Consider the following 14,485-nt stretch of genomic DNA (forward strand, 5'->3'; position numbering starts at 1 on the left):
TGATGTGTTGCTTGATTTTCCTTTTCAAAGAGAGCCCATGAATGAACACTCCTTCGACTTAGCTGCATTTTCTTTCTGTCTTCTCATTTTGTTTCTAGCAAGAATGTCAAGATTCTTGTGAACCTTGTCCTACTGTGGAGAGACATGTTTACAGATGAGCAAATGGAACATTTATACAACACTAATACGCAGTAATTGGGTTTGGGGGTGGAATACTAATGACCCAAGGAGAATCTGGAAAGGCCTCTTGAGGGAGGTGGTACTTGGGGAAGGGGCTTGGATTTTTAAGAGGCAGGGGTAAGGAAAGAGAACTTTCCAAGTACGGGAGAGAGCCTGTGCAAATCCAAAGAGGCAGGAGATTTGGAACATTGTGCATAGGAACAGCCATTAAGCCAGATATTTTAGAAAATAGGTGTATAAGGGGAAGAACTGTATGATCAACCTGGAAAAAGTAAGCTGTTACCAGATTATGAAGGACCTTTTCCTTTCTTTTTTTTTTTTTTTGGAGGGGGGAAGGCAGGGCAATTGGGGTTAAGTGGCTTGCCCAAGGTCACACAGCTAGTAAGCATGTCAGGTGTCTGAAGCTGGTTTGAACTCAGGTCCTCCTGACTCCAGGGCTGGTACTTTACTCACATGAAGGACCTTTTCCAACAGAGGGGTTTGTCTTTATTCTCTCCTAGGGACCATGGGGAGGCTTTGAAGCTTCTAGGACAGGAAAGTGACATGGTTAGGCCTAGGCTTTAGGAAAGTTGCTTTGGCAGCTGGGTAAGTTGTTGGGCTAGGCCAGGAACTGGAAGGCCAATTGCAGCCTGTTTTTGTGGCCCTGGAAGGTGGGAATGGTTTTTCTATTTTTTAATACAAAAATTTTATTTAAAAATGTAAAAACTCTCTAGCTGGGACTGTAGTTTACCAGTCCTTGGGCTAGTCCATTAGAGTGGCATTGAGAGCCTGTACTAGTGTGGTTGTGGTGTAAGTAGAGAAAAGAGGATCAGAAAGATAGTGGAGAGGAAATCCATGAGACCCAGCGACTGATTGGAATTGGTGGCAGGGCATGCAGAGGGAAGGCATGAAAAGTGACTCCAGGATCGCAAATATGAGTAACTAGAAAGTCATGGTGTCCTCACTAGCAATAGGGGCGTTAAGAAGAGAGGCAGGTCATGCTGGGGGCAAGTAAAGTTTGAAATGCTTCTGGGACATTTGAGTGGAAAAGTCAAGCAGGCTGATGGAGTTGTGAGATGACAGAGATCCTGAAAAGGAGGTTGGGAGGACCATGAGAAAGCAGTGTAGTGAAACCCAGGAAGGAGCAGAAAGTGTGTGGGAGGTGGGGCAGTCAGCAGTGGGAGAAGCTACACAGATCTCAGGGAGGAGGGCAACCAAGGAGGCTTCTGGAGGCAGCAGAGGTTGGTGACCTTGGCAGGACAGTTTCTCAAGGGGCTGCGAAGTGAATGGGAGCCAAGCATGTTCCTCAAGATAGAAAAAGTCCCATTGCACCAAAATGTATGTAGCAGCACATAATTGGAACAAAATCGTCGCATACCATTTGGGGAATGGGTAAATGAATTGGTGGCACAGGAGTATCATCGAATGTTATTTCACTGTAAGAGATTGCAACCATGAGGACTATACAGAAGCAGGGGAAGGCTTGTAGGTGAAGGCAGCAGAACCAGGACCATAGTATATACCATGACTGCAGAAACGGAAAGGACAGCAGGAAAACCCACCTGGGCACCAAAGTTATCTGGCCCTAAAGAAGACAGAAGAAAGTGGGCCTTGTGGGGGTGGGCCGGGATGGGGGCAGAGCCAGGCAGGCACTAGCAGACTCAGCTGGGGGGCTGCTTAGCTTTGCACAAGTGATTTGGTTTTTTCCCTTTTTCTTTGTTACAAGGCATGGATTTCTGAGGAGGGATAGAGAGAAGGAGGAAGGATATTTAGAAATTAAAGAAATATAAATTTAATAAATTTAGATATGTAAAAACCAGTAAAACTTAAAAAAAAATGTGAACTAAATCTTGCCCTTAGCCTTGGGAGTAGAGGGAAATTTGAGAATGGGAAGGGGTGTGTGTGTGTGTGTGTGTGTGTGTGTGTGTGTGTGTGTATGTAATTGCACTACCATGAATGTAGACACTTTTTCTAGGGCTTTGGCTGTGAAAGGGATGAGAGTCACAGCACGTAGGTCAGTGCTAACTTGGAGAAAAGGCTCTAGTGGAGTCCCCCAGGTTTCTGTCCTTGCCCTGGGTGATAGCTGATATTTTAGAATCAAAGGAAGGTTTTTAAAGGATGAGGAATGCTTGTAGGCTGCAGGAAAGGATCCAGTCTTAGGAAAACAGACTGTTTTCAGGACGTTTCTTGAAGCCCTTCTAGCATGGTAAAAGCTGCCAGAACTTGTACCCCCTTGGGATGGCCTTCAAAAACCTAGGGTCACCTCAACACCATGATGAGGTATAGATCAGCATTTGATAAATGTTGATTGGATTTTAATTTGACCTGAGGTCATCTGCTCTGATCTAAATACCTATAATATCCATTCTTAGTTCATCTGAATAAGAAATAAGGAGTTCTTGATTTATGCAAATGAGCAATAACTAGATTTATACTACTCTTTAACTCATTGAAAATGTTATACTGTAGTCCTTGTCTTCGTTATGGAGCCCTGACATGCCTCAGTAAACAAAATTGTCTTTAATTGTGTGTAAGATTTCCAAAGGAAGTTTGCATTGAGCTAATGATATAGGAGGAGTTAAAAAGGGGGAAGAGAAAAGAACATCTATTTTATTGCCTTTCTCTGGCTATGTTGTTGGATTGTGGCTGAATTTGAAGCTGTCCTTGAAGGTATATTGCACAAACAGGTATGTAGATAGGAAAAAGCAAAGACAATCAAAGACAGGTATATTGTAGTGACCTAAGTTAATAGTTGATTAATAGAACCTGAATCATGAGTCCATGGGATTTATCGTTTAATTTCTCTTTAAGGCGTCAGTGTCTTCCTGACGGAAGTTCCCTTTTATCCGCTATGGAGATGGAACAAGAAAAAATCAGTCTGAGTAAAGAGTTGAGTCCAGATTCAGCCTCTTACCGTTGTTCAGCGTGTCACGGAGATGAGGACTGGAACTATGGGAATCCCATCCGGGGTCGAGCCAAGTCTCGAAGTTTGTCTGCGTCACCTGCCCTGGGGAGCACGAAAGAATTCAGGTAAAGTACCTATCCCAGGAAGAGAGCCAGTGCCTCACTATCTATCTGTCTAGGAGGTTTGCATTGTCTGGCTGGTGGGACCAGGAGAAGTTGCTGAGTTTGGGCGTTCTCAGAGAATTGGCTTAATGTGACATATGCAGGACTGGGAATCCCTCGGTGTTTGCAGTGTTAAAGGGACTTAGGGAAAGGAACCCACCTCTCAGAGCCAGTTGGTGTGAGTGGTAGCATCTCACAGAGATCTTGACCCATGTGACATTAGCAGTCCACTCTCTGGCTCATCAGTAAACAGTGGCATTTGAGTTCTCTGTGATACCTGATTAGTGTCAATGTCAGGTTGCCTCATATGGCAAAGTCCTACATATGCCAATGCATTCTCATGTGCTAACACATGGTGTCTGACGATCCTGACTTGGCAAACTCTATACAATGACATCTTTATCATGGACTACCTCTTTCTTGCTATTTCACAGCCTTAAGTGACCCGCTAGCTGTAATGCAGATTAATTTTAATATGGACTTAAGAAAACTAGGCTAATTTGCTGTAAGAAATTGCTTCCCCCTTGGAAGATGTCACTTGGATTATTATATACCACCACTCTTCCATTAATGTGGATAATTGGCAGTTGACTATAGAAATAAAATTTTAGTATTATGTGTAAAACCAAAATAACTGTGTTTAACATATGTCTGTTCATTTATTTTGTATCGTTGTGGTCTTATTCTCTCTTCAATTAAATGCTTCTAAAACTTTATGGGAAATTTTGAAGATCAGTTTAAAACATGACATGCTAACTTTTCTTTACTAACTGTAGCCCAGGAACTTTTAAAACTTGACTCGTCCCCCACTGGTCCTTACATAAGCAGTGGAACTCTAGTTCCCGTTAGAACCACATGGAAAGTGTTAGGCATTGAAGCTACTGAGTTCTCTGGGGCTGGTTAGGGGTCACACAAGGCTTAGGTGTGATGTCTGGGGCAGATGTACACAAAACGAGATGACAGTGTTTGTCCAAAAGGCCTGGCCACCAAACTCCTGACCCCGTTCTGTCACCAGCCAGCAGAGAATCCTTAGAAAGTCACTTAACCTCTCCTTCCTTGAGCTCTGCCAGCTGACCGATACTGCAGGGTCACAAGTCTCATGGGTCTGATGCTTTCTCTCGGGACACAGACTGCAGCTTATTCTTCACTGCCCATCTTGTGGAGTCTCCCCTGTATCTTTCTGAGTTTATTATAGGCGAACCACCCAACATGTCGCTCTTTGCATTCTCAAAGTGCCACAGACCACAGGAGAGTACGTGGCTGTCCACAGTATGAATATTGGTGTTAAAGAAATAAACCTTTGTTTCAGGAAGAAGCCTAGGTCTATTAAAAGAACTTAGCTATTTTCTACAAGGTAATGTCTTCCTATTCAGTTCGAAGCCCCACTCATTGTGCATTTCAGGTGTCTAAGATATACAGAAGCGTATACATGTAAGTGTATATTAGCACAGCTAAGTCTTGATTAGTGCAAATAATGAATCCACTTTATTGGAGTGTTATTGGTTCCAGCCCAATGGTGATGGACAGTGTGGCTTTGAATAATATGACCACTGGAGGGGATTTGTTCTCAGCAAGTAGGACCCAGCTGGGCTGACATACTGATATGAGACTTGAAGGTTTGCAGAGAATTTTTCTTGCACCTGTGAGGTGTGCAATATTATTCCCCTTCTGTAGTTAGTGAAACTGACACTGAAGTAAGCGAATGACTTGTTGACTTGGCCAGGATTACACAGGTAGTATTAGGAGGCATGCTCAGGCCCAAGTCTCGTATTCTTCATACATGCATATGTCTATCCACACACACGCGCGTGCGCGCGCGCACACACACACACACTTTTAAATACATTTATATATATGTGTGTGTGTATATATATATATATATTATATATATATATATATATACACACACACATACACGTATGTTAGAGGCACACTTCATAGTGCTTTGTAACATGGAGCTATGCCTGATAAATATACGTATAAATGATACATTTGATAGTAGTTATCTGATAGATTAGCGTAAATGTGGCCCTTCCTCCCTCAGTGAGTGAACAGGAGAGAACCAGCACGTCTGTGACTTCAGGGTGGGGAGTTGGTCGCATTTTTCAGATTAAAAGTTTAATTTTTTTTCTTTAGAAAAGGATAGAATAAAACCTAGAGAAATGTAACAGTGGAGTAAACTTAGACACTTTTACATAATTACCTAGTAAAGAATTGTACTCAGAAAAGAATAATTAGCTATTTTCCTTGGCCAGAATATTCAATATATTGGCATCCTTTTATAATCATGCTTTATACTCTTCTGTTTACTTTGAGATAGTATTTTGGTGTGTAAAAGGATCCATAAAATCATTTAATTATTTCAGTAATTCATAAGTGTCCCAACTACCTTATTCTAAGAATGCTGTTTCCTAGTGAGAACAGTACTAAATTGATGATAAAGAAAGCCACTGTGCTCGTATCCCAGGTATGTTGAGGGAAGGATCTGCATCTTTAATTTGCTAAACAGCTGAATTCCTAGAATTTTTTAAATTAAATTTTATTTTTCCAATTAGTCAAAATATGTATTCTCCCCACTCTTCACCCGTATGCTTGAGACTATTACTTCTGTTTCAGGAGGTGAGTAGCATTTTTCATCAGGAAGGACTCTAGACTTTCAGTGGCATCCTTAGCTGATCTGGGGACCAGCCAAAGGCTGGGCCAAGAGAAGAGAGGGCTTTGTGTCATGGATTCCCTGACACCACAGTCAGCAAATTGTCTTGTAGACAGAGGTCACCACCACAGGCCTTTGCTTTCTCTGAGTTAACACAAGCATGGTGTGATTAGAGCCACTTCCACGTGCTCAGGTTGGACCTTGCTGTCCACATTTCCTTTTTGAGTTATAAAATCCAGAGTCTATGTTGCACGTCTGGTGGGTGTTCTTTAGAGGTAGACACAGTCTTGGTTTCCTTGGACATCACAAGCTCTTGAAGTGACTTTTTCAGGATGGCAGCACATTGACCCTGGGGAATAACAGCAATATGAGGCTCAAACCTAGGCCTGCTCCTGTCAGGGACAGTGGACACTGTGATCTCTTTCTTCATGGACAGTACACTGTAGTTCAGATTGAATTTTGAATTTTCAAAAGTAATTTTTATTAATGTTTTGTTTTGATATCACCTACATTTTCCCCTATATCCCTCCCCTCCCCATCCTTTATAATAAAGAATAAAACTTCTGCAAAACTAATATATCCAAAAAGTCACTTACGTCACATTCCATACCTGGTCCCTCGTTTCTGCAGAGAAATGGGGGAGAGTGGCTTCTTGTAGGTTTCGGGCCATCTTTTGTCGTTCTCTGTTTACGTTGATGTTGTCTTGTATGTTGTTTTTTGCTGCCCTGCTTACTTCATTTTGCATCCGGCTATCATAGAGAGCTTTCCATGTATTCCACTCTTGTAGCACACTAATATCCCACTACTTTTCACGTACCATAGTTTGCTGAGAAATTACCCATTTAATGTGCAGCTACTTTTTGTGCTACCACAAAAAGTGCTCCTATAAATATTTTGTTGTCTATGGGCCTAGCAGTGGATGAGTACGGATATTTTAGTCTGTTTTCTCATCTTTTTAAAGTTAGTATAATTTCTTATTTTTTTCCCCAAACAGCTATTTCTTCACATCTTTATTTTAAGGTACTAATCAGAATGTTGTCTTTTCTCCTCTCCTTTCCCCCAAAAGGAGGACCCGTTCTTTGCATGGGCCGTGCCCAGTGACCACTTTTGGACCAAAGGCTTGTATGCTGCAGAATCCCAAGACTATCATGTAAGTTGGCTTTCTTTTCTTTTTGCTTGACAATAAATATTTAGGGTTTAACTTTTTGATGTTGAAAATTTAGTACGTATTCCATAAACATTAGTCACCAATGTGCGAAAGGCTCCACGTTAGGTACGTTAATAGGAAAAGTAGCTTAGTCTCTATCCTTAAGGAAATTGTACCCTGTTAGGGGATTGAGATGTCCACGGGTAACCTACAAGACAAATTAGGAGATGAAATGCAAAAGTCTCATCAGGTGGACTTCTGAGAGAAATCTGTTCTAGCTGGAGGGGGAAGGGGGGGCGGGGCAGGAATCCAGTGAGGCTTCAGATTCTGTAACTAGAGATGGAGGAGTGAGGGGAGATGGTAACAGGATAGCTTATTCAACCTAATGGGAGAATAGTCTGCCTGGAACCAAAGAAAGGCGATTGGAATCAGACCATTGAGGGCCTTGAATACTAAACTAAGGAATTCCTATTTTATTTGGTAGATAATGAGGTTTGAGAAAGGGAGTGATGGCATCAGGCCTGTATTTTGCCAAGAATGTCAAGATGAAGAGGGCCTGGAAACAGAGCCCATTAAGACATTCCAGGTGAGCTGTTAAGGGACTGAAGGAGAGCTGTGACAGTAGAAAGGGAAAGAGAGGAGTATATGCCAGAAAGATGGTGGCAACAGCTTGACAGTGCATGCCGACTGATTGAACGTGAAGAATGAGGAGGGGGGTCCTGTCATGGAGGAGTCCAAGGGTTTGGCCTGACTGGCAAGAGGACTTGTGGTACCATTAGCAGAGAAGGTAAATAGAGCCAGATGGTCTTTGGAGGAAAGTTCAGGTGGGCATCTGTCATCCATAGTATGGTGTCCAGTAGGGATTCAGAAATGTGGACCTGGGTTTGTGGATTTGGGAGTCATGTGCATCAAGCTGATCTTTGAGGTCATAGGGTATAGAAAGAGGTGAGAAGAAGCCCCGAGAGGCCAGGGCTTTGTGGGATAGCCTCGCCCAGGTTCAGGAGAAGAAGAAGGAATCCAGAGGTGGAGAAGGAGCAGTCAGCTGGGAGGTGGACTTTGAAGAGAACCGAGTCACAGCAGTCAGAGGAGGCAGGAAGGAGGCTGTCTTGAGAAGGGGGGTGGCCAGCCCTCTTCCAGGAAAGCCTCTTTTCCCAAATGCTGCTGAGAGAGAGCCAGGGGCAGTAGGAAATAGCCCTGGAAGGACGAAGGGAGAGCAGAGACTTACTTTTGAGTTGTGTGGAGACTGGTGATTGAGGCATCTCGTAAGGCAACGATGGGGGGCCAACCCTATGTCTGTTAGTGCCCATTGCAGGGGAGTGTCATCTAAAATGGTTTAACCACTGCCATGTTAGAGTGTGACAGAAGCCACCTAGATGTCTGATTCCAGAGTCTTCCCTTTGGGACATTTGTTTAGGAGCAAACGAACTAGATTTTGATCTTTGATCTAGTGTGTGGAGTGGCTTTAATGGACATGCATTATTGAGTAGGAGAGAAAAACAGGTCCTTTGGGGGAGGATTAAAGTGACACAGTCAGTAGTATTCCTTACATAGAGTTAAACACACCAGATACCAAGTGGAACCTACTTGTGGGTGTTAAGGTGGCTGGACAGGCCCTAGATCTGTAATCCTGTTTCCTAGGTTTCAGGAAAAACAGATTGATGCAGGGTAGGAAATAAATGTGAGTGTTCCTATATTCAAGATAAAAATTTCAAAGTTGTTGATAGTTCTTGTTTTAAGCTTCCTTCCCCCTCCTCTTTGAAGATATTCTGCAACATTGTTGTTGTTTTTGTAACTTTCCCAGAAGACTGGGAGTACTTCCTCATTTAAAGGCAATTATCAGCTAACTGAAGAGAGTGTAACACTGTATGAGGAATTGTGATGTGTCCAAATCAAAAAATAATTGCTCTTTCAAGGGCTGCTAGGTGGCTCAGTGGATAGAGCGCAGGTCATGGAGTTAGGAGGACCTGAGTTCAAATATAGCCTCAGACGTGCACTGCCTGGGTGACCCTAGGCAAGTCACTTTCACCCTGTTTGCCTCAGTTTCCTCATCTGTAAAATGAACTGGAGAAGGAAATGGAAAACCACTCTAGGATCTCTGCCAAGAAAATCCCAGATGGGATCGTGAAAAGTCAGACGTGACTGAACACAATAACGGCTCTCTTTGTTTCAGTTTTTTTTCCTTATATGTAAGGAAAATAATTGACATTGGTACTTTTATTATCACCGTGACTAATTTTTAACTAACCCTTCTTTCCTGCTCTCCTCCTCCTGTGAAGGCAGCCTTTTACCTTCTTAACCATATATGTTGAGCAATACCTTGAACAGAGGCTTTCACATGGCAAGTGGTCAACAAATACTGGTTGAATCAACTTTCCCATTGGTTTCAGCTTGCTGATTGGGTTTGGCTGTTAATACAGTTGTGCCTAGCTGATCCATGAAATAGAAGTTAGCTTCTCTGTAAACACGCAGAAAATGCTGCCTAACACACAAGAACTTAGATGTGAAAGATCATTAGAAAAGAGCTACCCATTCCTGCTTTTGGTCAAAAAAGCCAAATGGTGAAGGTACCTTAGAAACGATGATCTTGAGGGACCAAAGAGTTGGACTAGAATGACTTTTCAGGTCCCTCGCATTCAGAAGTTGTCATGGCCAGCCTGGCTGGGGGCTCTTTGGAGCCTCTGAACAAGGGTTTGTCACATGTTTCTGTGGAATAAGGTGCCACTTTGTCCTGCCAGGGCCTCTTGGAAAGGGTGGCTGGGCCTCTTCCCATGCAAATGTCCCCTAGCGTGTACAGAAGGAGGCTGTCCTCCAGCTGTCTCTCACCTTTGGCCTTCACAGGTCGGCTTCCTCTGGTTCCCACTGCAGGCCTGTGTCAGTTGCCTGGAGACATTGCCAATAAAGTGTGTGAGATACCTAAACGACCACACCTGCCCAGGTGTGTTCTCAGTATGCCCATGGGTCCCTGAAGTGGGAACAACTTTTCTCTTCTCGCACAATGAAACAAATATGGTTTTGCTTTTCTCATTTTGATACATTGCTTCTTAACACCTTAATAATTAGCTGTCTAAAATATATCCCAACAATTTAAACATGTAAATATAGTAGTTTAATGAGGAATGCTGTGTTGAATTCCTAAGGAAATTAGTCCTGAGGAGTTCTCCCTTAAATCTCCTTGGTCTTGCCTATAATTTTAATCTCTTGGCTAAGAGGAGGGCTGTGCTCCCATCAGACTCCGCCTGATTGTGGTAAGAACTCCTCCCATGGGGCTGAACCAGACCCGTGAGAGAATCGACTGGCTTTCACACTTGGCTGAGCGTGGGGAAGGTGGGCAGGACAAGAGGGACAGGACTCAGTGCTGCTGAAGTTGAGTGTGCAGAAGAGCTGGGAGCTAGGAGCCAGCAGCCGGCAGCCGGCAGACACTCTCCCTCTCCTACTTGTTAAGGAGAACAGTTTCAGGTTGTTCAGAGACTAAGGTTTGCTAGCACTGACAGAGTTTGCTTTGGCTTTTTGGGGGGTTTTGGTGGGTTAAGAAAAACACGAGTAGATTCATCTCTGATGACTAGTTTATTTAAGACCTAAAAATCTCACCATTTTTCCCATGGTGCCAATTAGAAGCAATCTGGAAGACTTTCTTTGAGGTGGGTCATTAAGAGAAAGGATTATATTATGAGTGACATAACATGAGTGACAGTTGTTTTAGGTAGTTTTAATTTTAGGTAGCTCTTTTTAGCTTAATATTTTTAAAAATCTCCAAAAGATGACTTAGCATTGTGCTTTGGAATTAAAATTTTAGTATTTGGAAACTAAGTTAACATTAGTTAAATGCATAGCTGGGAGAGTTTGGGTGTGTTTTCAGTTTTTGTTAGCTTGTCCTAAGCCTTTCTTTGCCTGCCAAGAGAAACAAAATTCTTTTAACAATGGCAGCAGCTTAGTTTAAAATAAACAAGAAACATTTCAAGAATTATTTGTGATTTTGGAAGAAAGCCATGAAGATCATAAAGAATGTTGTGAATGACGTCTCATTTAACAAAAATACCTGGAAATGGTGAGTACTGCTAAAAGAATGGGTGCTCTGGGCATTTTGGTAAACATTGATAGCAAAGGTTAAAACACTCGTTCCAGTCTTCTTCACCCTCTTCATGAGTGAAGAATAGTTCAGATCAGTAATTTCCAAGAAGTGTCAGAGTGTGTCTCAGGTCTCACCTGATGGAGTCTTCATTCAGATAACATTGATCAGATGTTTTGTACAGTGTGGTTTTGATTTTGTGTCGTTTTTAAACATACTTGAATGGAGTTGAGAAAGGGAAATCTAGAAGTGGGAGTCTCTTCGAGGCCCTGATTCCCTGCCTTCACAGCGTAAAAGGGCTAGTGCATTGGGCTGCAGGGCATTTGCCAATAAATGTATACTTTGTAAGCCTGCAGATTTTGCTAGAACTAACAAGGATAAGAGTAGGAATCAGTTGTAATTCTTGACAGATTTTTCTCACTTGTGAAGCTTCAGGGTGAGTCCCCAAAGGCCCACTGTCCTCAGTGGCCTGACAACAGATAGAAGTTGGAATTGGGAGTGATTCAGTATTCATCAGGAGTGACTTTCCCTTCTCCCGTAAGAGCAGACATTGTAGGTACATTGTACCTATAGGGACACAGCAGCAATAGACTGTCTGTAGCACAATAGCACGACGTATAGATAGAAAGTGGTAGGGGTGGTGAGCTTCCATAATCTCGCCAATGTTTTGACAAGCGTACACATTTGCATCTTGGTAGTTGTATGGTATGATATGTAATTTATATTTATTGAGTTATAATGTCAGGCAAATCTGTGGAAACCATCAGTCTGACGTAATCTGAGCCCTGCCTCAGTACTGCCAGAATAGACAGAATTACTGTTGTCAGGCTGGTAAGTCAGAAATTTTTGTCTTTATTGAGACAGTCCGAGGACTCTGATTTGGGCCTCCTCCAAGGTAGAGCAGGGCGTCCACTTGTGTTTACTGTTGTCCTGTACCAATACTAAAACCAATGGTATCTTTCTTGGTGTTTCTTAGGCACTTTTTTTTGTTGTTGTTACTCTGCTGTACTTCTGTTCCTTCAGCTAGCTAGATAAATTAGTTATCAGAGAACTTGCTCACTCTATCCCCTATATCATTCCATAGAAACTGGCTTTGAGTTGATTCTCTGATCATTGGTGGTTGTTGATGCCTCTTCTCTCCTACTGCTTGCCCTCTGAGGAAGGAAAGTAAATTTCAGTTTTTACTGCTTATTAGTAGCCCTGGAGAAATAGGAGATGGAAGTCCATAGTTTAAATCCTTAATTATCTTTAGCCAGCAGTAACTGGGAGGCCAGGGGGTGTGCTGTTTGTGGTCTTGTCTCCAAAGAGCTGACAAGGTAATGAGAATGTGAGCCAGACACACCGAGGTGAAGTTAAAATACCCTGGCTGTGGAGTGTGGGCCACAGAGAGCATGGGGACAGATCAGGGTTGGGGAGATGTCCTTTGTCTGGACAGCAGTTCAGCGGACAAGACTGGACCAACTGCTGTGCTCACCGAGTCCTGTGGTGATTCAGGGTTCTAGCATGTCAGAGCCCAGAGGGACCTTGGGAAGCATCTAGTCCAATCCCCTTATTGTGCACACGAGGACATACTCCCAGCCCTCCGAGAGCCTGCCATCTAATAGGGGAGTGCAGATCTTGGTCTCAGTCATTAGCATAGCCACAGACTGAGAGAATCATCAATGAGTTCTCTTGATCTCCAGCACACTCTGTGTCTGTCCGTAGATGAGAGCTCCCATGAACATGGCCAGGAAAGTGAAAGTCAGTTTTATCAATTCGGACAGTAGACTGTGGATGCTGGCCAGTTTTTTGGTTAAATCAGGAAAGACTTCAGGGGTTGGGTGGGGAGGGGGATAACATTTTGAGCTGAATTCTAAAAAAATTGTAGGCAGAGGACAAGAGGTAAGGACAAGAGCTAGTTGTTCAAGGTGTGGGGGACATTTTAAAAAAGATTCTCATCTTGGATTTCATTTACCTATTAACCCTAGAGCTAGGGACTATTAAAAAGCAGGTACAGGTATTATGTGCCCAGACTGAGTGAAGTAGGTGAGATCTTGGTTAAACTCCCATTGTAACAATGAATCCAAGGAACAGAATCCTCCTCCTCATCCTGCTTATTTAGAAAATTTGTCCTTTTTGAAGCATTGTCTTCCCTCACATGAACTGTTTAATTTATTTTTCCCACGCAGGCACATTCAGGATCCAGCAAGCCAGCGGCTGACATGGAACAAATCTCCAAAGAGTGTCCTTGTAATAAAAAAGATACGAGATGCCAGTCTTTTGCAGCCTTTTAAAGCCCTCTGTGTGTATCTTATGGAGGTATGTCTGGTGGTCGGGAACTATTACAGTGAAGGACAGTACTTTGTAACCCACAGACCAAAGAATAAATAATAATCCAAACCTGCTTGGGAAGAGGACACTCTAGTTGGGGAAGAACCAAAGAAGAAATCCTGTTTGTGGCTGTCCTAAAGGTTTAGCATGTACAAAGGCTTGAGTTTCCAAAGCAATTTATCACTCCTTAAGCTAAAAATAGAAATTTCATGTTCATCTCTAATATGTAAATGTGAGGTGTAAGTGTCAAGTATGAGACTTCATAAACCTCACCCAAATATACCATTGTGTAGTGAGACTTCTCATATAGTCTTGAGCAGAGATAGAAATACATATTGGCAACAAGACATTGAGGAATCAAGTTTTTTTCCTCTGGTTTCAGTTTTTGTTGAGCCTTATAAAATCATGCTCCTCCATAATGAGCCTGATTGATAGGGCATTGGTACGTTTCTGAAATGATATGTGTGTTTGTGTGTGTTGCTTTTAGGAAAACAACATGATTGTTTATGTAGAAAAAAAAGTTTTAGAAGACCCTGCCATAGTGAATGATGAACATTTTGGAACCGTAAAGAAGAAATTCTGTACCTTCAGGGAAGGTAATCCTTCTGCAAAATTGTGAAGGCTTCATTGATTTCCCGTGGTTATCCCTATCAAAGAATGTGATTAGCAGTAGTTCACACTGTGCAGTGTGATGGAGAAAGGTTTGGGTTTGGGTCCAGAAGCCTGACAGTCACTTCCCAACTCAGCCACTTGGTGCGTGGCCTTGACTTTCCTGGGCATTGCTGTCACCTTTGAGGGCTGGGATGAGGTGACGTTGCAGGTCTCTAGTCCAGTCATTGGAGATTGACCTTCACCTGCTGAGGCAGTTCAGCACTTCTCACGGCATACTTGTCATTGTGCATCCTGGAATCTGAGCTGGAAAGCTGATCTCCTAAATGCGTCTCTCTTGGTGCTCTCCAGATTACGACGACATCTCAAATCAGATAGACTTCATCATCTGCCTGGGAGGAGACGGGACCTTGCTTTATGCTTCTTCCCTTTTCCAGGTAAACTTGGGGAGGTACAAGGGGGAACATTATGCTTC

At 42.8% G+C, this 14,485-nt stretch overlaps 1 protein-coding gene across 2 annotated transcripts in view; it reads left to right on the forward strand.

Annotated features, from left to right (window-relative positions):
- NADK (NAD kinase) overlaps positions 1-14,485 on the forward strand; it is a 50,082-nt gene that overhangs the window by 27,566 nt on the left and 8,031 nt on the right. Inside the window, exons 2-6 of one of the 2 annotated variants that reach the window (XM_036743432.1) lie at positions 2,971-3,189; positions 6,945-7,028; positions 13,260-13,389; positions 13,889-13,997; positions 14,362-14,447. In XM_036743432.1, the coding sequence (XP_036599327.1) occupies positions 3,011-3,189; positions 6,945-7,028; positions 13,260-13,389; positions 13,889-13,997; positions 14,362-14,447 (588 nt within the window). In that variant the 5' untranslated portion in view covers positions 2,971-3,010. Of the gene's footprint in view, positions 1-2,970; positions 3,190-6,944; positions 7,029-10,317; positions 11,071-13,259; positions 13,390-13,888; positions 13,998-14,361; positions 14,448-14,485 lie in introns of those variants that run through there. The other variant, XM_036743433.1, reaches the window with a different exon arrangement.

Source organism: Trichosurus vulpecula, chromosome 2 (assembly GCF_011100635.1).
Source record: "Trichosurus vulpecula isolate mTriVul1 chromosome 2, mTriVul1.pri, whole genome shotgun sequence".
In the NCBI taxonomy this organism is placed as follows: Eukaryota; Metazoa; Chordata; class Mammalia; order Diprotodontia; family Phalangeridae; genus Trichosurus; species Trichosurus vulpecula.